This window comes from Xenia sp. Carnegie-2017, unplaced genomic scaffold (genome assembly GCF_021976095.1).
Source record: "Xenia sp. Carnegie-2017 unplaced genomic scaffold, XeniaSp_v1 HiC_scaffold_22, whole genome shotgun sequence".
NCBI classification, from domain to species: Eukaryota; Metazoa; Cnidaria; class Anthozoa; order Malacalcyonacea; family Xeniidae; genus Xenia; species Xenia sp. Carnegie-2017.
Window position 1 is genome coordinate 11136555 of NW_025813485.1, and position 22207 is coordinate 11158761.

A 22207-nucleotide genomic window follows, 5' to 3' on the forward strand; every position below is an offset into this window, starting at 1 on the left:
TATCAAGGATGCTGTCGATTGCTTTAGTCAACCCGATTGCTTCTTCATTTGTAGCAACTGAATCCAGAATATCGTCCATGTAAGAATTGTCCTTTATAACTTTTGCTGCTCTCTTCTCTGATGCTCCTTCATCTGCAGTTTTCCGCAAGGCAACTTGGGCCATCGCAGGTGCAGGTTTGTCACCGAACGTAAGTACGTTCATAACGAAAGTGTCCGGAGGTCTATCAATCTCTAAATTCCTCCATAGGAATCGGTGTACCTGCTGGTCTTCGACAGGGATAAGGATTCGGTGGTACATCTTTGAGATGTCCGCAGTGAGGGCAACTTTATTTTCATACTTGGTGCATTGCTTTCGCCTGTTGCAATTTGCTTGACGATGATCCCGACCCGCTTTCTTCAAACAGCTGAAACACACGTGATTATCTTTCGCAACTTTTATTCGCTCATCAACAGACATCGCTGCCAATTTTTGACACTGGTCCGGCCAATGATTTGAGTTCTTGCAGAGCCAACACTTGAATCGGTTTTTACTTTCTTCCGTGACTGTACCATTGACATGATTGACTTTGCGTCGAGTGAGAGATGTACCACTCCTGACTGGGGCTGTTGCACGCATGCGCGACTTCATCTCAATTGTCATCCAATTCATCAACGCTTTAAGGGTTGCGGGCTTTTTCTCTCTCTCTAAGTCTCTCGACCACACTTTTCGATCATCTGGACACATCTTTTGTTCAATTATGGATAGCATGTGGCTGTTATCCATGTCACTCGGAACCCCTACCTCTTTCAACGTGTTGAAACACCGCCTAACCAAATGAACTAAATCACAGAAACGCGCGTCTTCTCCTGTTTCTAGGGCTTTAAATTTAACGATGTCCTGCGTTATGGTGTCTGATACGTACCGAGGGTCCCCGTAAATGGAATCTAAGTACTCCCACGCTGCATCATAATCAGAACCAATACCTCTTATTAATTCAAGTGGTTTCTCTTTCAAACAAGTTCGCAGTAGTGTTATTGAATCTCGTTTTGTATATCTCGATTCAATTGCATGCTTGAAATACGCACGAAATATTGCATATTCACGTACGTCGCCCGAAAATTTCGGTAGCTTTGGTTTTTCCATTTGAAACCCGCAGGGACTTCGTGTATTTTCAGATTCATTTTTTCAGATTGGAACGTAATTTGATTCGGAAAATTTTCCTCATTTGTTTGGCTTATTTCGGTGGGAGCGTTGACAGATTCCTCGGAAATTACCGCGTGGGAACTTTCCGCCACATTGCTCATTTCATCACCTACGCTGGTCGGGTTTTCCTCAATAACTGTGGGGCTCATATTACTTGCGCTGTCAACATTTTGCATTCCGATCATTCCAGACGAATTTTGCTCGTTTTGACTGATGCTAGTTTCTGAAGTTTTCACTGAAACCAATTGTTCGATATAATATTTTGCCTCAATATCAAGTTTTAAAAATTCGTTTTGGCACTCATCTAACCAATGCTCTTCTGCTTCAAAAGCTTCATCGTTCATAATCAAATTTGCATAGAGCTCATGTTTCTCTACCACGTTGTCGAACGCTTGTTTTACTTTGACGAGATAGTCGCTTACCTCATTTGCTGGTCTTTTATTTATACACAGATGGTTCAAGGCCTTTCCCAGTCTTGTCAATGTAGACTTGGCTGCTCGGCGTTTGAGCTTAGCAGTCTTCAGTGCCTCGTCTTCGTTACTCATGGTTCAGGTTCTCCACGCGATTAATTTTTCTTCAGAAATCGAATGTTGTGGATTCTCAGGTTAGCAGTCCGATAGATGCGTGAGTCGGAATCGTATAGATTATAAGTAAATAATTTTTTTTTTTTCGATCTAGTAAATAATGATATAGTATAATTAACAAATGTGCAGTTTAACAGTATACCAAACGAAAATACATGAACTCACTTCTTTGCCGGGTCCTCACGATCTACATTAATTTCAATACAGGTTAGCCGATATAATAAAGTAATACAATGATGAAGCTTTCGCCGAGGTTAGCATGTGGTAACTGTCAGCTGCACTATAGACTAAAATCCTTTGTATCCCAATGAATATTACGCGTCAAATTACGCGTCAGTTAAATCATGCATAAATTAAACTCTCGTGCTAAATAATTACATTCGTGCAGTTTGTCAACAATCCACGTAGCTCACAATACTTTATGCACACTCGTAGATATTAGTATGTTGATAGGCTTTGAAACTGATGTTAAGATATGCTCTCATATTCTTCATGTAATTAGTAAACAATTAAGTCAAGTGTAACTAACTAAATGATTATTTTAAGAGATACTTATGTGCAATAATCACAATATTTTTTATAGTTCCTAATAGCTTTCCGTTGATTGTGAAGTAGCCATATTTAGTAAAGAAACAAATGTATCCATACGTAATATCTTGTATAAATAGAAGTAGTTTAACCATTGTTAGATAGATCGTAGACCATAGACATTGACGTTGAACATTAATTGTGATCGTAATAGTTATCTGTGATATCTCTATTTGTTTGTGTAAGTCATTGTATACAAAAGAAGGTAGATGGCTACACCACAAAACCCAACAACTATCACAATACGTCAATTCATTATTCATTGTACACCTCATATCCACTGCACATCCAAATCATATCCCCTTCATATCCACATTATTCATCTCAAACACACCAACAGTTGATTCAGAAGAGCTCATTATTTCCAAAATCTCCAGATTTTTTCAAAATAATTTTCTGCCGTCTTCAGATTATAGCTTGTGTGTGGCTTACAAGTCTGTGGCTTACCTATAATTCCAAATTTCTTGGTTTGGTTTTAACTTTTCCAAGAATGTTTTTATTTCATTAAGCGTTGGATGCAGTGCTCTCACAATCAAATTTCCTAGTTCTATAGAAAATGCTTAAAAATTCCTCAAATTTCCGCTAAACTCCTTAAATTTGTAAAAATTACTACAAGGCGTAATCACAAAGGCTCAAAAAGAGTTTTTTTATGGTTTTTCCTCCTTTTTTGCTGTTTTCATGTTTGTCAACGTTGTATTTGTAAAGAAAAATTAAATATTATTAAGTGCATATTAATTTAAAGTATAAAAACATCCTTAAAAATATCCTTAAAAATTTTAGTAAATCCTATTTTTAAGTATAATTTCTTAAAAGTGAGAGCACTGGTTAAATGGCTACAACGTCAACCACGTGATGGTAAAAAGCAAAGCCCAATCATTGCACCCAGCCAATTAAAATAAAGATCACGTGTGTTCATGGGCCAACGGTCACAAAACTACGTTGACACTCGACAAAGTTAAAGCGCGTTAGTCTGAATCTGACAACTACCTGGAAGGGCGATTCTCGAAGATATGAAAGCTTGTAATTGTAAAATCTGCTCATTTTTGTTGGTATGCTTTGGTTTTGCATTGACAATCTCCGCGACGGTTTGCATTCTCTTCAATTGCTTCGATGACCTCATTAAAAACACTATTGTAAAGGTATGAAACGCTTACGTGCATGCAACGTCTTTCCAAAGGTTTAGTCGTCGTTCTTTTACAACATTTTCGTAGTGAAACACTTGTCGAATATGACTTTATTGTACGTCACGTGAAAGAAAAAGTGATAGTTCAAACCGACTTAAAGATAGATTTAAAGAATCTTACCCGAGGCTTCGGCTAATCGCTCTAATTTATCTAATACTGTCATATCGTCATACCATGCAATATCAAGTCAAGTGCTGACATTGATTGACCTTGAAATAATTAAATTGATACCTTTGCATTGTTTTAGAACATTTTTTGATTAAATTTCCAATTCGTTTGTTAGTCTGCTTATTCATTCACGTTCTCTGCGTGCATTAATTGCCGATAAGCAACCTGGAATCGTTTTAGTAGTGTTGTCTTCAGCACGTTGTTTAGGGTGCGTTGTTCATTTTTTGCTGACTTATTGGCACGAGACCATTGCACGAGACTTGCAAGCATTTTAATTACATGTTTCACCATAACACACTCCCGAAAACATAAGCTAAAGGTTTGTCTTTGAAAGAAATGATATTCATCTTAATGAGATGCTCCATATATCCTAAGGCTACCATCCTGCTTCAATACCAAAATTTTTACTGTTATGACACTCTTGGTTGAAGCTACAATGTGTTGCTTAAATCTGATATATTACCCAAATTGCATGAGACTATGAAGGTGCATGACACAGTCACCTTCCCAAATACTTCTACTAAACCTATTAGTTTTGCTTCACATGACAAAAGTGTGATTCTTTGTTGCCTTTAAGATTAGTCATGAAAAGGGTGAACTACTTTAAGATAAACTAAAACATAAGCCAGATTTACGATGTTCATCATCCAATGATTTTGCTAAGCGTCAGAGGAATTTGATGTTTTAATGATGGGACTGTAGACAAATATGGCAAAAAACTTTTGGTCTTGTGACTGTCAAGTTTAGGCATATTGGTAATTTTTTGACTTGCCCATGCAAGATTGTCAACTAAAATGTCCATGTGACTGCAACCAGTTTAATCACTATGGAGTATTCTGAAACTAGCAGAAATCCTTGATGAACCCACATTATAAGGATATAAATATGTCAAAGAATGTTTCAATGGTAATGATTATTTCAATTTTCAAAAAAAGTCTTTTTAATCATCGGATCTTGTTGTTAAATAGTTTCACATTTTCTTATTATATTGTGCAAAACATAAGCTGCACAAGCTCTATATTACAACCATGTGTCACTAGGATTGACTTACTGAAGTAAGATTACTAGTGAAATGACATTTTAATACCATACATTATTATGTGAAATGTGGGTATGTACTACACAAGATTAATAATTTAACATATATTATATTCTGTAAATGCAGTGATACTGAAACAATTAAAATCAAAATATAAATTTGCAAAATGGCAAATATTCCCCAGAATTTAATCATGATATATGTTATGTGAATGTAATTAAATTTACACTTCACTTAAGATGAGCTGGAAAATGTTGACCTAAAAAGCTAAAGATATTTACTTATACTTGAGGCTCAGTACCCTGCATTGAAATGACAAAACATAATAGAGGCACTATCATAATTTTTCCTTTAAGGTGTCTGTCTATGTATATTGTAATTAACTACCTTCATCCAGGTAAATGTTTGAACTCAATATGGCTCGTAGGTGAAGGCAATTGACTATTTGGTTGTCTCATGAAACTTAGAAGGTGTAAACCTCCTTAAAATTCTCATACTAAATTATTATTTTTGAATAGCTGGTAACATTTAGGTAAACTGCTTCCCTGCCTATATCGTCTTTCAAAAGTACAATTGGATTTGAAAAATTCCTCATCATTTCCTTGATTGAACAGTCGTTAGATACATTATGTTCTCTCTGGCTTCTATGTAAATTTTTCAGTGCTCACTCACTGTAATACAATAGATTTGTCTTGGTCAAATCTATATGGTCTAATCCTCTTCTTGTGACGTTAGATTTCATCCTGTGTTGCAAGAAATGCTTGTAATAGGAGGATTTCTTTGTGAAATCCAAAACTCAGGTCTTTCGTGTCGTATATATGATAGCAATTTCTCGTCCCACCGGTGACCACCTACACACAGAATAGATACATACAGAAGCGCCACTCGATGTCGGAAGCTTTGATGTTCGTGTCCCCTACAATCCGGGTATTTTAAACGGCGGCCATGTTTCCAGCCAGATGAGTGCAGCCAGATTGTAATATAATATACAGTTCTACGGATGGGTTTTGGCAAATAAACCCAAATATTTCTATAGATTGGCCATTTTTTTAATATTTTTTGTATGTATCTATTCTGTGACCTACATAAACATTTCAATGACTGAGCGATTTTTTTATAAAATGATTTTAAATTTGACAAGAATGACTAACTAAGTCTTCCTAAACGCAACCATATTAGTGTGGTATTTATGACATGCATTAAAATGCCGTAGTTTAGGGTTTACCCATAACGATTGTTTCATCGGAATGACTTCACTGTTTCCTTGAATAAGTGATAGTTTTCTTTGAAACGGACATTACATAGTTGCCTTAGCGGACATTACACATTTGTCAAGTATCAATTAATTTTTTTAACATTAACGCAAAATTTGTTTTGCTTAGCTGCCTTCAATTTTTACAATGAAAAATGCCAATTTGCGACTAAACACAATTAGCAATATTTATTATGACACACCAACTTCAATGACAATATTCAATATGACACATCAACTTCAACATATAATATTATATTCCTATTTTCAAAAGATAAGTATTTACTACTATTCCTCCGGCATGATTATACACAATTCATTTTCAAAAAATTCAATATTTGAATTTTCAAGGATTGTACTTGGTTCTTCTTAAAATCAGTTTTGAAAATTAATATCAAGTGCATTGAAACATTGAATTAGGAACGGGTGTTAAGAGATGGGCACCCATACTTTGTTAGAGGAGGGGGGGGGGAGGAATTTTCCCGCGCAATATTGATAAACAAAGTATTGAAACAAAAGCTATCGAGATATATGTTTCATGGAGCACATTTCCAAAAAATATCTCTCGATCATGGTAGCACTGTAACAGGAAATTAACGAAAACAAGGCACGCGACTCCCCTAAAGTAGGCACCAAATTCTAATTCAAACTAGATCACAATCCTGCAAAATCATCCCGTCATCTCTACTGCTTACTCCGATTTTGCCTTTTTACATTTTAACATAAAATCACCGTATTAGCTTATTAACGATTTTTGTGCAAATAATGCATCGACTTTTGCTTTGCAAACAGTATTTTCTCATCAGACAACCGAACGCACAAAGGCAAAATATTGTTTTTGCTTTTTTTTTACCTTTTGAAATCAATCTCAAATGTTTTTAGAGCATTGAGCTATTACGTAAGGAAACTTCAAAATAATTGTTTCTTGTAATATCGAAATGACAAAAGTTGTTTTAACGTAAATAAAACGATAGCGTATGAAAGATTATAAGGAAAGAAAGCAAAGAAGTTTCAACTCTCTAAACGGAGCCTTGAAACAAAACAAAAAACATATTCACAATGTGTTTACTAATTTTTAGAAAGTCAATTAAGATATTCATAAAGGAAAAATGCCATAACGCCATCAGTACGCACAAGATGTTAACCGTGATCTATTTCTTATTTTTTCATTGTTGAGTGCATGTCATGTGCTAAACACACGTTTTGTCCATGACGAAAGCATGCGCGTGTCTTAACGAATCAATCACATGATCGTTGGAAGATCTTCCGAAACCAGTGTTTGGTTAGCCTATCCCAGTATGTTTTACGTTTGTCGCTTCATGTCAGCATGGCATCTGTTTCTACTTGGCGAAAGTTTTCAGCTTTTTTGATACTTTTTGGATCTCTGGTGTTTGTATCCTTCATGATTTGCGTTTCGTATTCCGTTTTTGACAAGTTTTGGAAACATACTGTCGAAAAGGTATTTTCAGTTGGTATTTTTAATAGCACGAAGTTGTTTGTTTTTGTCATATAACTCTGCGATGGGTTGTGCATTTACGTTGTGTGTAATGTTTTGCTGCTATCCGGACGTCGTTAATTAGTTCGTTGATGAAAATGATGTAAATTAATAGGCATGTAATTAGGTTAAATGGAAAATCTGAAATACTACAGAATCTGAAATAATCTCTGATTAGTTGCAACATTCAATGCTAACATCTGCATTCTGTAAATGGCCAGTCCAAGCATGCGTAGTACACTCCGAATATTTCAAAATCGTTTAAAGTTGTGTGAACGTTGGTATATAGTTTTTTAACGAAACACTTCTTCTCTACTGAGGTATGCGCCAGAAAATTCTTGCAAAATCATCTCTTGACCATTTTTAATCTCTCAAACTTGAAGAAGTGCGTTTTGTGCATATGTTTTAAGTGTGCGTTGATTGGTGCTCAAATTTCATTTGTTTACTACCGAACAACAAATATTTTAAAAGCAACGATATTCTTCATGTCCAACTTGTTCTGGTTGAACCTGAGCATGTCTAACCCCGAATGCCTATTTCGACTGGACAGGTTGTTTTTCTGTGAAAAACAATTCGGTGACGTTTAAAACGATATTCGCTTAAAGTACTATAGAAAAACTGATGAAATAATATGACTAATTGTTCCCGTAACATAATACTTGTCTTGTGATTGCGTTGCACATTCACACGACGATCTTGCCAGCCCGTTGACTTGCTCTATTGTTGTCAAGTCAAGCCAAGCCTCTCACCCATTTCAAGTCGTCATTATAGAACGCCCAAGATTGACAGACAAAATGACGCAAATTAAAGAGCGTCAGCTGTTTCTACATTTTGTGAAACATTTTATCAGTAAAGGTGTTTTAACACGTTGTATAGTTTATGTAATAATGAAAAATTGTATTGACTTAATGCATAATAGGAGCATGTAAACTTTACCCGATAAATGCACCCTTTTTGAGATAGATTAGCGAGATACAAAATATTTGTTTACCTGAGTGTTCAATTTCTGTTTTTTTAGAATGTTCAACTAAAAAATGGCACAGAAGCGTTTAAGAACTGGAAGTCACCATCTTCAGATGTATACATGCAATTCTTCATGTTTAACTTGACTAACGCGAAAAACGTGAGTGACGGAAAGAAGCCATCAGTTAAGCAAGTTGGACCATATTCATACAGGTTTTTTGTCAATATATCATTTAATTTGCATCTTTATGTGTGTAAAGTAAAGTATATTGCGGCAGTTAATAACTCAATGCAAAAAAGATAGGATTTGTCACTGGATTCTTCTGCTCAAATAGACCGTCGTACTTTCTTTACGTACTTTAAGCCGAGGTGTGATACTGGTCATTTTTTATGGCAATTTGACTACTTGGTTGAAGCCGGTGAACATTTGGGGCTTTTGGGCACTTGCTCAAGACATGACCCATTTCATAGAGCAGGTTATAGCTATACAACTGGCTGTATTTTAGGTCTTTTTTGTTACAGAACAGATAATCGCAAAACAGTCAAACAATAAAATGAGTGACCATTCTACATGAATAAAGATTCACTACCGGAGCAAGCACAGAGCTTACGGGTGGAAATAGTCCACTAGTTACTCGGGCAACCACTGGCAAACCCGAATTTAAAACTGCGTTTTGCCTGTCATGTCGCGAGAATTGCACAAATCACGCGCGACTGACACCAATTCCTTTGACCAATGAAAATCGTTCTTTTATCGCTTCACGCGTGTGTGTCACTAATGCGTGGCACGTAAACAGACGTAGGAGCTATACTGCCACATGTGAGATTACAATGCCGTGAATTTCGTTGTGGTATTTGGCAACTATTATAATGCGCAAATACATATAACCAAACAGTGTTCGAGTAGCCCCAGTGAACTCCTAATTGTGTGTGTTATTGGTTAAAAATGCGCTGGTTTTTTTTGCCCAAAATGAACTTGTAAAAATGTGGTTCGTTATATGTCTGGTACGAAAATGAAAGAGCACGGAGAATGGAGCAAAATGACAATGAACACAAGACAAATATGGAAGGCATTGACAATTCTTTGATGATTTTCGGTGTACTTTATTTGAAATTCACGTTTTCCCGATAATGCCTGCTTTCTGTTTACCGCGAGCAACGAAATTGCGATAAAAACGAACTTCCAAAAATGAGAAATAATATTTCATATCAAAAGGGATCTCGTAAGTTCGTGAATTAGGGATGTCTGGAGCGATATCAGTCATATATGCATGTTCTACTTCGTTAATTTATATTGTGACAATAGTACTGTTTACAATATATGAATGTACTAATGAGTCCCCCTTCGGCCCTCCCCTCAATTATCAATCCTCCGCGGTGCGTATCAACGCATGCAAAGATTCCGGAGTAGTTCCATTTTCACATTTCTTTATTCGTTCCCCTTGCAGAGAAATTCGAAAGAATGTTCCGCGTTTCTTCAACCATGAAAGTAACACGTTAGCCTACTTCTCTCAAAAGGCTTATGTTTTTGACAAGGCAACATCGTGCGCTGGCTGCGATCCTGTCAAAGACAAATTTGTAACGATTAATATTCCGCTACTGGTAAGTTGGAAATTTATCATCAATAAGATTGATAGGCCATAGTTAGCTGCATGTTGGAAATTGTTAGGAATCTTGCTGCTTGCGTGATTTTGTTGACCCTTCATACTCCTGCGCAGTATGACCACACATGGAATTTTTTACCAGATTTGGTCGCGTACGTATAATCACTCCCCCCTGTTCGGAACTTTACAACTATAAAAAGCAGGTGTGAGATTCTAAGATTATCCGACCAAATCTGATAAATAAATTTGCATTTATAGCCACACTTCTCCTGCGTCTTAATAGTAGTAAAAAATGGACTTATAGAGAAGCAATGTAAACGTTTGACTAAACTGTCGACCTGATAATCATCTAGAATTTCCAGTAAACGTCTGTTTGCCACCCATAGGATGTTAATCCTGGGAATGGGGAGCAGTTTTGGCGGGCCACATTTAGTAACTGGCTCTAAAGAGGACTACTATATTGCACGGTCTTCATCTAAAACATGCAACGATACTCCCGGGCATTTACTTTATGGCATTTACCTCTTAAGTTCTTTTTGCAATGATAGATTTTCAAAATATATAAATACGTTAATTTTTTTGCTCATTCACAAAAGCAACATTAATTTCTGTTTTCTTCCTTTTTCGTTTGTTCATTATCTATAGAAATTGTCCGAATTAGTCAAGAAGGGTGTGGATTCTTTGCCTCATGGTTTGGCGATTCTTCTACTTCCTCTTTTGAACCAATTCTTTGGAAAAGAAGACGTTTTTCGTGCGAGATCTGTTTCTGATTTGCTTTGGGGATACGACGATTTTATCTTGTCGAGATTTCATAATTTTACCGTTGAACTGAACAAACAGCTGAAAAATCATACCTTGCCTTTCCACGTGCCCATAATTAACTCATTGGTTATGCTACAGGTGAGTTTTTTATGTTTAGAATTATGGGGAATTTTATATATTTTTATACATCAATATTGGTCCGTTGCCTGTGTAATCAAAATGTCCTTAGAAATAAAGTTTCGTAGCCACCATCGCGGTGCTAAATTTTATATTCGGAACGGTATTCTATAGTTTTTGACATGCTGAATTCGAATTTCTTTGTTCCCACTCACCAAACCCGTAGTTTTTTAGAATTTTGACGATGAAGATCTTTCCCGTTTTGTTGTTTAGGCGAACTTTTACTTGAAGTACCCCTCATGCCGCTATTATTTTGAGCCGAGTCGTGGGCTCAATGTTTATTTCGGGAGGTAAACAAAGCGAAATAAAATTTTCTTGTAAGAAAAATTATACAAGTTGACAAAATATTGAAGCTTGCTACAAGGTCAAATCAATTTACGAATTATTTAATAAAGAGGTGTTATAATACGAAGACAAGGTTCAATCGAGAAAAATGTGAAATCGTGATGCTACTTTTTTTACTAATTTTCACTGTCCATCTACTTCATTGACTCATTGTCACTTGACAAGTCTTCGTCTGTAATTTTTGCATCCAAAATCTCTCCATACACATCCGTTTCCAATTCTTCTGTTTTATTAAAGCACGAAAGGCATTAACAGAGTTCAGTGCAAGAAATGGATGCTTTCTTACAAGAACATTTATTTTTTGAGCAACCATTAGTGCATTTACGTACAATTATAAATATTTAGCACATCGATTAGTGTACAACTGCCATTTATTTAATCAATAGACTTATTTTTGTCAATTTTGCATCCATGGTTGGACGGATTTGGCGGGGCACAGTGACGATTTCCATTTTGCTGCTAGTTAATTGGCACGTTTGATGTGTGTTTCTCCAGACCATCTTTATTAGGTGGCAAGTTGTACCTAGCCATGTTAATGCCAATGCCAGGCATTGAGTGGTAGATCTTACATTTTACCTTCTCCAGACTCTTGTGAAGTTCTTTAGTGCTTACAAAATATTCTCCAAGTTTCTGAAGAGCTTTGAAAACTTGGGCATCTTCTGACAGAAGCTTACATCTGGACACATTAGTATGTCCATAAGACAAACAAGTTGTGTCCGAGCGTACCAATAAAAATGAATGAATACTAATTAATTTCCAAATTATTTTAAAAAACCTAGTAATGACACCAGGTTTTCTTGAAGAGTAGTGCTATTTTTTTGAATTGCCTTGACTTTATTAGATTCACAAAGTCTCCTGTAAATGCATGGAATCCAATTGTAGCCTTGCATTTCTTTCAAAGCCAAAGGAGTGTTCAAAGGATTGATGACCTGTGCTGTGACCACGAAGAGGCTGATACACAAGTGTTATTACATGCATCTCATGCAGTTTGTTTTATGCACATAGCAAAATGTTCAGATGTAAGCTTCTGTCAGAAAATGCCCAAGCTGTCAAAGCTCTTCAGGAATTTGAAGAATATTTTGTGAGCACTAAAGAACTTCACAAGAGTCTGGAGAAGGTAAAATGTAAGATTTACCACTCAATGCCTGGCATTGGCATTAACATGGCTAGGTACAGCTTGCCACCTTATAAAGATGGTCTGGAGAAACACATCAATCGTGCCAATTAACTAGCAGCAAAATGGAAATCGTCACTGTGCCCCGCCAAATCCGTCTAACCATGGATGCAAAATTGACAAAAATAAGTCTATCTCCATTGATTAAATAAATGGCAGTTGTGCACTAGTCGATGCGCTAAATATTTACAATTGTACATAAATGCACTCCTGGTTGCTCAAAAAATAGATGTTCTTGTAAGAAAGCATCCATTTCTTGCACTGAACTCTGTTAATGCTTTTCGTGCTTTAATAAAACAGAAGAATTGGAAACGGATGTGTATGGAGAGATTTTGGATGCAAAAATTACAGACGAAGAATTGTCAAGTGAAAATGAGTCAATGAAGTAAATGAACAGTGAACATTAACAAGTAGCATCACGATTTCACATCTTTCTCGATTGAACCTTGTCTTCGTATTATAACACCTCTTTATTAAATAATTCGTAAATTGATTTGACCTTGTAGCAAGCTTCAATATTCTGTGAACTTGTATCTTTCTTACGAGAAAATTGTGTGTCGCTTTATTAACCTCTCTATATAAACTGTGATCCCAGGACTCGGCTCAAAATAACAGCGATATCAGGTGTATTTCTAGTAAACAGTTCGCCTAGACAACAAAACGGGAAAGATCTTCATTCTTAAAATTCTAAAAAACTGCGGGTTTTGATGAGTGGGAACAGAAAAACTCGAATTTACCATGTCGAAAATTATGGAATACCGTTCATAAATTATCGCACCGCGATGGTGGCTACAAAAGTAAATGTTTTGAGGCCACGGGCAACGGACTATATGGATAGCAATTACTGGCATCAAATTAAGATATTGAAAAAAATTCGCCAAGTTAAGGTTAACCACCGCTGACGAGTTTTTGCAATGACTTGCTGTTGGCTTCGTTATTGGTGCACATTTGTCTTGGCATTGTCAACGCCGTTCACACGATCCGATTTGTCAGATCCTAAAAAACAGATCGTGTGAACACATATAAAGTGAGCCTCCGATAGTCGGATCAGTCAACCTAAAAAATCGGATAGAAATAGAGCTTTCTCTATTTTCGTCCGACAAGATCAGAGGAACCGACTAGTCACATTGCATCGATTTGAAAAAGACTTGGAAACAAAAATACGAAAAATATATCGATAAAGATACTGGATAGTACAAACGGCTGCTCACACGTCTTTAAATATCCAAACGAATATAATTATCAACAAAATTATATCGGACCAATAAATCAGATCGCGTGGACGGGCCTTCACACTACCAACTTGCACATTAATTAATGCCATAATGTGATAAGAATAAAGTAAATTTTAATTGTTCTTTCTAAAGGACATTTATTTTCATTATCATTGGGATTTTTTGATGCCTTATGTTATCTCTTACATTTTTAGTCCAATAACACCAATACATCAGGGGAAATTCACACAGGAGTAGGGAAAATCGATCGCCTTGGTGCATATGTAAAGTATAATGGCATGAGGTATTATGAGCATCTGCATTCCTTCTTCAAATCTACTTATTACGCGATCCGTGGCGATCGCCCAGCGCTTAATCTTGCGCCGACCGTGGTCAACATTTAAGTGTTTGACCTTAGAAATGTTATCTGTGGGGAAGCTTGCAAGGAAGAGAGGTGTGAATGCTTAAAACGGTTGAAGCCAGGACTTCCAGGCTTATTTCACACCTATCTTTTTCTTACGCTCTATATTCATTTTGCTGTTTACGATCACATGGGATTTACCTGGTCTTATTTTGGCCATACATTGCGGAGTTTAAGGGCCAAAGGCAACTGGCGAGGTTTTTCCATCCTCTAAACAATACAGCTGAAAGGAACTACAATATAATTAACCCTTTCGTGCACGATGCTGCAGCACAGAAACTATAATGAAACGCAGTTGATAGGGTTAATGATCGTGAATGAAAGGGTTAAAATGACTTATTTTCCTGTGTATTGTGTTAGAGAGGTTTTCTAGTTATAGTTGTGAATTCTTGCCACGTACGTGTGGTTTGATACTATCAATGGATGGACAAGAAATTGTCACACCCCCCCAAAAAAAACAGCACATAATTATTTAAAGGCATCAATAGATTACTTAGGAGCTGTTCACATGAGCCCGGTAGCCGGGATTCAGCGAAGCGTTGATTTTGGCAAATGGAAAAGATTAAATACTTCACAGCAAAAAAAACATGTTTGAGCAATTTCTCTATGCTCTGACTTTGCAAATTCACAATTCCTTTGAAATGAAAACAAATAATTTAGCCTGATTTGAAAATTACAACTAAAATGACTTATGACGCTTAAAAAAAGGTAGTACGTAAGTTTTGCGCATGAAGTTTTTGCTCCTTTCAATGACGTCAAAATCCTTTCATGCCTCTCTGAATCCCAGTTACCAGGCTCATGTGAATAGCTCCTTAATGGTTAACAATCTGTGTTCTTATGGTTTAAGCTGCGCATAATTATTAGAAATGAAAGTTTATAAAATATATTTCATTCTTTGTTCTCCAACATGACAATAACAGCAAACCACAAGGGAAGTTGTTTTAATAAAGGAAAAAACACACACCAAAAAAGATCATCTTGTAAACTCAAGATTAGAGTTATAAAAGCAAGAGAGAACTTTTATAACTCGAATCTTGAGTTTACAAGATGACGTTTTTTGGAGTGCGTTTTTTCCTTTATATTTTGAAATTGCCGGCTGGAAAAGGAAGTTGTTTTAAAATATATCACAAAGGAAGAAATTCATGTGATGCGATGGCCAAACCCAATCATCTGATTTGAACCTTATTGAAAACCTATAGCCTGATTCGTTCTGAATCGAAAAACTGAAAACCATCAAATAATGACGAGTTTTTTTAAATGCGTGGATGGAACGAATATAACTAGCGAAGATAGTGGAGACATATCCAACTTTTGTATTTCTTGCAAAAAAACGGCCGCATCGTTGTTCATGTGTTCATGTATTTTGTGTCGTTTAACATTTTTGTGTCGTTCATTCTTCAACGATCATTTTTTTTTATTTTTACACTTTACTCGAAATTTGACTGGCTACAAACCTACATATCAACGTTAATTTTTTACGGCGCTACTTTTTTCTCCACCTATTGTATTTCGCTTTATGATATGAATTCTACTATGGCGAAATAAGGGAGAAAGTGCAATTGGCTTCGGACACTTTTCGTTATTTTGCGGTTTCGAATTTTAAAGAGAATTGCGAATTCCTGTTCGATATATTTTAGCAATAGCATCGCGCGGTGTGTAGGTACTTAGCTCAATAGAAATTGACTCTGTAACTCTGTGCGCTAATTTGCCTCTGGCATTCTTTTGTTGTTGCTTTATCTGAACTATATGATTCTGATTTTAGTACGCTTCCTTGGTGGCATACAAAATGGGCGAACATGATAAACGGAACAGGTAAGGTGAAACCATTGTATGGATGGATGTTAGTTTCTTGGGTTCAACCTAGAGTAGTTATATTACCCTTCTATAGTACCATTGATCGATGATGTTGTAACGTGATTATTTTGGTTGATTATTTTTAATTGAAATATTTTCTGACTTGATGATATTTTTTTACTGCCGGACGTTTTATTGTGCGATTAACGACTTTTGCTATTGTTGCAGACGGAACAATTTTTCATCCGGATATAAATAAAGGCGATCACTTGCCGATCTTTTCCAGCGATATATGCAGGTAAAAATTCAAGCATATCTTGTCTTGCCCCAAGGAAAATTTATATCAAATTTTTATTCTTTGAATCAGCCACTACGTCTGAGACAGCATCGCGCATCAATTATTTTCACCCATATCTTACTTTTTCTGCGAGTGCACAATAACAGTTAATATAGACATGCAAGCGTCACTTCCCGTTAAATAAGGTGCTTTGATTGGATTAGAAACATTATTGCAGTAAACAGCTGAGTGTGCAAATTTCTCTTGCCATAAAATAAACTTGCTATGTCCTTATGTACAGATCAAGGTTGTTGTGCGAGGCTTGTATTAAAAGGCAGTGGTCTGGTTTTCTCAGTAGCTAAAGAACAGCGTTTGGTTATAAGGGCTGTTGTTGATATTAAAATCTTCCATTGTATGTACTTGTAAACCTTTGTGTTAAAGATGATAAAACATAAAATCATGGAATAAAATATTCCACAATGCTTATCAACTGTTGTTTATACAGCTTCACATTTACAGTTTAGCGAGTTCAACCAAAAAAAGTGAACGCACCGCCATGCGTTGATGATGAACACTGCGCATGCGTTAGTTCAACGTTGTTGAGTGTGCTGTTCAAAAGCACTAAACTGTGTTGAACTGAAGAACGCATCTCTGACCACGGAACAAAGAAAATGTTGAGCGCTGTCGAGTGAAACGTTTGAGCAAGTTCAAACTTCTCTCAAAAATGCTTAACACCTTTCAGTGCCACTCAATGCAACTCGACATTCCTCAACGGGATGCACAGTGGCGAAGGCAGCCTCCTGCAATGCAAAATTTTCAGCGAAAATTATTATTCACTTCTTTAGAAAATTAATTCCATTGATTGTTTTTCCAGTGATTGAACACAGAAATATTTGCAAAGTAGGAATAAAAAACGGGCTGGCTTCGCTACAGGGTGTGCAAAACCTCTCAACATGTTGAGTCTACGATGTTGAGCGCGTGTTTAGTCAACATGTTAAGCGAACGCAAGCCTCAAAATGTGCATTGTTTTATATAGATCAATAAATATCAGGTATCATTCCACTGTCGATGTAGAAGGAATACCATTGTATCGGTTTTTTGCTGGACCTGAACAGTTCAAATATAATGCGGATAATAGAGCTGGGTTTTGTAACCCCGACGCTAACTCGTGCGTCCCCGATGGACTATTGGATGTCAGCGTGTGTAAACCGTTAAGTATGTTTTAAGGCATTTCTGTTCTTGTACGATAAAAATGTAAATCTTTGGTTTGTCGAGTTAATCCTTTTTAATTTAAAATGCCTATATCGTGGACTCATGGTCAGGAAAATAACGTTCTTAGATAGTTAAGTCGATCGTAAGAACATTTGCAATAAATTTGATAAGACAAAAAATTCATCTTCATGGGTTTTTGTGGCTTAGAATGTGGTGATTTTGCGCTGGAAGTGACGTAAAAAAGAGAACACATTCATTGAAGATATAGCTTTCATTGTACTGCTGTTATAGCAAGTCTTAGAAAACTGCGCTACAAACTTAAGATGCCGCATCGGTGTATAGTATGACGACATCATTTGAGACAACAATTAAGGAAAACGTTAAAAAAATGATACTGCGTTTTCTCTTTTTTAACGTCACGTTACCGCGCGAAGGCCAAAAAGCCCACGTGGATAAAATTTTCGACCAATCAAGTATATTGCGAATGTTTTTAAAATCGATTTAATTAACTATCTAAAGAAGTTGTTTCCCTGACCCTGTACAAAGTATATTTCATCATAGATTATCTAACTAATCGACTAATCGTATCTAATATTATCCTTAACTATGCTTTTTTTAAATTTACTTCAGTAAATCCACCGTAAATCCGTATCCGTTTCCTTGTAAAGTTAAGTTTCTAATCTATGCTTTCGATTTAGAAAATTACAATGTAAAATCCCTTATAAACCAATAGAGATTTTCTCGTATTAAGTATATCTTGTCATATGTGTAATTTAATCTTATCTTCACACTACGCGTTTGATTAAAAAAATGTAAATCAGTAAGTCCACATTAAATCCATCGTCTTTTCTTCTTAAAGTACAGTCAGCCTGTATTAACCACCCTCTGGGGTTTCCCATGTGACCGCTTAATACAGGATGACTGTTTGATAAAGAACTTCTGAAAAACGAGCTAGAAAATGTCAGAGTTTAAACTGTCAAGAAATCGACATGAATTTTAGTTTGTTGATGCGGACTGCTCAACTCACAAATTAAAATGTGAGATATATAATATAATATTACACAATTTGTTGCATTTCTAGATGTTCCCGTTGTTGTGTCTCTCCCACATTTTCTGTTTGCAAACAAAACCGTTATCGACTCAGTCAATGGCATGCATCCCAACGAAGAAGACCATTCTACGTTTATTTCGATTGAACCGGTAACAGTAAAAGTTGCATCTCCTCATCCGATGTTTTCGTATATGTTGCTGGTTTATTCTGAGTAATATTCATTCGGGATGAAAAGTGCAGTTTTTACAAGATATTTGCTGTACACGTACAATCAAATGCTAATAATATCCTAGTGTGTCATGTACCTTATGCTGCTGCGTTTTTATATGCACATTGTTTATAAGCAGTATGGGTGCAATATAGATTTCGAAAATGTTATCAATGCTTTTTTTCATTTAGAACACGGGTATTACGATGCAGGCCAATAAAAGAATTCAAGTGAACGTTGCTTTAACGAATCTTACAGGAATAACGTAAGTGACCAAATACTGCGTCTTCCTAAAACTGCATTGCATTGTTGTCTTACAAGGGTATATGCATGCCGTATACATTTTTCCGAGTGTTTTTATTGCTTGCGATGATGCAATTAAAATCGTGATCACCCTATTGGACGTCAGTTGAGAGTCGATCGGCTAAGATCCTCGCTTCGTTTTTCTGATGGCAAGAATTTTTATCGCCAGTTTCTTGTTTCTTTAACCAAGAGCAAAACTAAAATAATCGTTTTGAGGATCGCAATTCGTCTATGAAGGAGAGATAGACAGATTGTACCAATGTGTAAGAGCGTAACTCGACGGCTGGGGGCCCTCCGTCAATCAGCCATCGGGAGGCAAAAGCTCCGAGAGAGTGCCGTTACTGGATATCCTAATGCCCACCGGTTACGCCATTGACAATTTGCCGCTAAAACCACTTAACAATCATCCTCGTATGTGTCGAAGCTGATGTTCGCTCAAACGATGTCGTCAAACTGTACTCGTATGCGGCATCTTAAATTTGTAGTGCGGTTTTCTAAGGAGATATGCTATGACAGCGTTATTCAAAGCTATCAGATATATTGCTAAGGTTCTTAAAATCAATTTAAACTATCTAAAAAAGTTATTTTCCTGACCATAATATTGGCATATAGTGGCAAAGAAAATTTATTACACTCGTTGTGTTAATATTACAAAATGGTCTTCTTTTGCGATGCTTTTCTTTTTTCTTTGTGTTTATGCAATGCTACCACTTTTCTTCATACTGCAGTATATTTAATAAATGTACGCGAATTCATTGATTAAATTAAAGCATGCTTCGATGTCTTTATATTTTTCAGGCAATTCGAAAACATGAGGACAGTGTTTTTGCCTGTGTTGTTTGTGAACGAGGTAAGCAGTGCTGTTTTATTGTTGTGCAATGCTTTTGTCGTATTTTTCCTTTACTCACTCGCGTATAAATTACAACGTTCATTCAGACTGCAGTCATTAGCAAATCGGACGCTGATAAATTTAAGAACGATGTTTTGCTGCCTAAAAAATTATTAGACATAGGCAAGTATGTCTTCATCGGCGTGGGACTCATAATTATGGTTCTTGGGTTGATTCTTCTTCGAGTAAAAGGAAGGGTAAGTGTTTTAATATAATGCTCATGATAGCTATCACTTCCGAGAGGCGGTAAATATTTTCCCCTGCTCACAATGAGATACTTCAGACTTCAATACTTTAAATATCACGTAATTCCACTATCGATAATTCGGGGGGGCTCATGTGCATGTTGTAATCCGTAGAAAACGATAGATTTCAAACATAGTACGGTGTATCATGCATACATCCCCGCCTCCCAATTATCTTCTTTTGCTGTCCATGCATTCACACGTAATTCATATAATTTTCTTTGTCATATTTACTACCCGACAAATGTTAAAAAATTTACTAGACTATCAATCTTCAAACTTTCTTGGAAGGGGGGGGGTATGTCGATAGAATTGTCACAAAAGCCTGATATCTTTTTGTTGTTTCGGTTTGAAAGGAATTATAGATTGTTCACTTCGGAGAGTTTGGCGCATGGCGGCAATATTGCAATTAATTTTCGTTAATATTTATAGAAAATTGATCATTCTGAGACTTCCATACAAATTTCTTTGATGTTTATAGAAAATTAGTAACTCCGAGACTCCCGTACAAATTTCTTTGATATTTATAGAAAATTAGTCATTCTGAGACTTCCGTACAAATTTTTTTAATGTTTATAGAAAGTTGGTCATTCTGAGACTTGCGTACAAATTTCTTTTATCTTTATAGAAAGTTCGTCATTCTGAGACTTCCGTACAAATTCAAAATGAACAAGTTGGGGGCAGCGAAAAGTCTCCGTTGATGCGATCGGTCCAGAACTATGTTACATAGAAGGGTAGAGCTAGAGTGTCGGTATACATTTTCTATCATATAGTCTATTGCAATTTCTAATTTATGATTTTATAAGAATTTACTATTACAAATGCAAAGAACAAGTTCAACTTTGAATGTCATGATCGTGCACATACACCTTAAGAATATACTGCACACCCTGCTTATAGCGTTTCTATCTATTCCTTTGACTTTAGGAGTGAATAAATTGTCAGGTTCTGTACACTTCACTAATGTATTTTCCTTTATGGAGCACTTGTTATTTAATTAAAAAGTTTTGTATTTACAAAGTATCTACTTGAAAAGAGGATTGTTAAAGTGGCGAATGTATACTCAAATTGCTCGTTGAAGTTTGTGAATGTACACACGGAAAGTGGTGAATGTACGCTCAAAGTTCTCATTGAAGTTTGCATCACTCTTAAAATATCAATTCTATACCATGTTTTTGAATTACCGGTTTTTGTAAACAGAGAAGACGTTTGAAAAAACTCAAGAGGAGATCGAATCTCGAGCAGATTTTGCACCCGCTTGAGTTCTCCAAAAGGTCTCCTCGGCTTGCTTTAGCCAGTGCAATTACGAAAAACATCTTTTACTTCTTTTATGAAATAAAATTAATGCTGCGAAACAGGAATTTAAAACAAATTCTTTAATTTTTCCTATAACATGTGTTGATGATTGATTTGCAAATTCTCTTTAATGGATTGAGCTCAGATCAGTTTGCACAGGTTCGCCAACTCAGCAAATGACCAATAAGCGCACGCGTTGTATTGTTGTTATTTTATTAAATAGTGATACTTAGGCCTTCTTAATGTTGCTCTGAATTATTCCACAGTCAAAAGGCTGCTAGCTTTTAGCTTTTTTGATTCTTTTTTTGTCGGTTATGTTAACGACAACAAGATGTACTTAAGGAACAGAATTATTTTGTATTGTCTAATAAATTAAGAAAGCTAACAGAAAGAAATAACAGGATAGTATTAACTTATTTCTCTACGACAACAACGAATAGCTTTGCTTCACAGATCTTAGACTATCGCGGAGAAGGGGACAATTGCCCCCCCCCCCTTTTTTCCTTATCTCTTGCTTTGCAAAGTATGAAAGTATAAAAGTCCGGTTTAACAGATACTTACATTTGATAAGAATGGATTTTTAACAGTATTTCATATCTCACTTATGTTTTACTTTCATTTTTTAGTTGACGTTAGATTGATCAATTATAGCACGTTTAGACTGATTGCCGAAGTACTATACCCGGGTTCGGGCAAAAATATGCAGGCCCTTCACACTACGTATTACCCACCAGCTTCGTTTATTTATAATTTCATGTTTTGTAAACAAGTTTTAAAAC

At 36.1% G+C, this 22207-nt stretch overlaps 1 protein-coding gene across 2 annotated transcripts; it reads left to right on the forward strand.

Annotated features, from left to right (window-relative positions):
• Window positions 1-3255: 3255 nt before the first annotated feature.
• Window positions 3256-21155, forward strand: LOC124445992 (lysosome membrane protein 2-like). 2 transcript variants are annotated; one of them, XM_046996781.1, is made up of 13 exons: window positions 3256-3494; window positions 8512-8669; window positions 9905-10058; window positions 10706-10960; window positions 13948-14036; window positions 15916-15965; window positions 16176-16245; window positions 17261-17439; window positions 18518-18636; window positions 18887-18960; window positions 19797-19848; window positions 19935-20084; window positions 20761-21155. In XM_046996781.1, exons 1-13 carry the CDS (start codon window positions 3366-3368, stop codon window positions 20860-20862), a joined length of 1581 nt encoding a protein of 526 aa, XP_046852737.1. In that variant the 5' UTR covers window positions 3256-3365; the 3' UTR covers window positions 20863-21155. The 2 variants fall into 2 exon arrangements, with proteins under 2 accessions (XP_046852737.1, XP_046852736.1); XM_046996780.1 differs by lacking the exon at window positions 3256-3494 and adding an exon at window positions 7271-7457.
• The last annotated feature ends 1052 nt before the right edge of the window (window positions 21156-22207 follow it).

What these genes read in the sequence shown, in the direction of transcription:
- LOC124445992 (XM_046996780.1), top strand. Translation starts at nt 7,326, where the DNA reads ATGGCATCTGTTTCTACTTGGCGAAAGTTTTCAGCTTTTTTGATACTT. An exon ending in ACTCATTGGTTATGCTACAG is followed by an intron (nt 10,961 to 13,947) that starts GTGAGTTTTTTA and finishes TTACATTTTTAG; the next exon opens with TCCAATAACACCAATACATC. An exon ending in CTGTGTTGTTTGTGAACGAG is followed by an intron (nt 19,849 to 19,934) that starts GTAAGCAGTGCT and finishes ACGTTCATTCAG; the next exon opens with ACTGCAGTCATTAGCAAATC.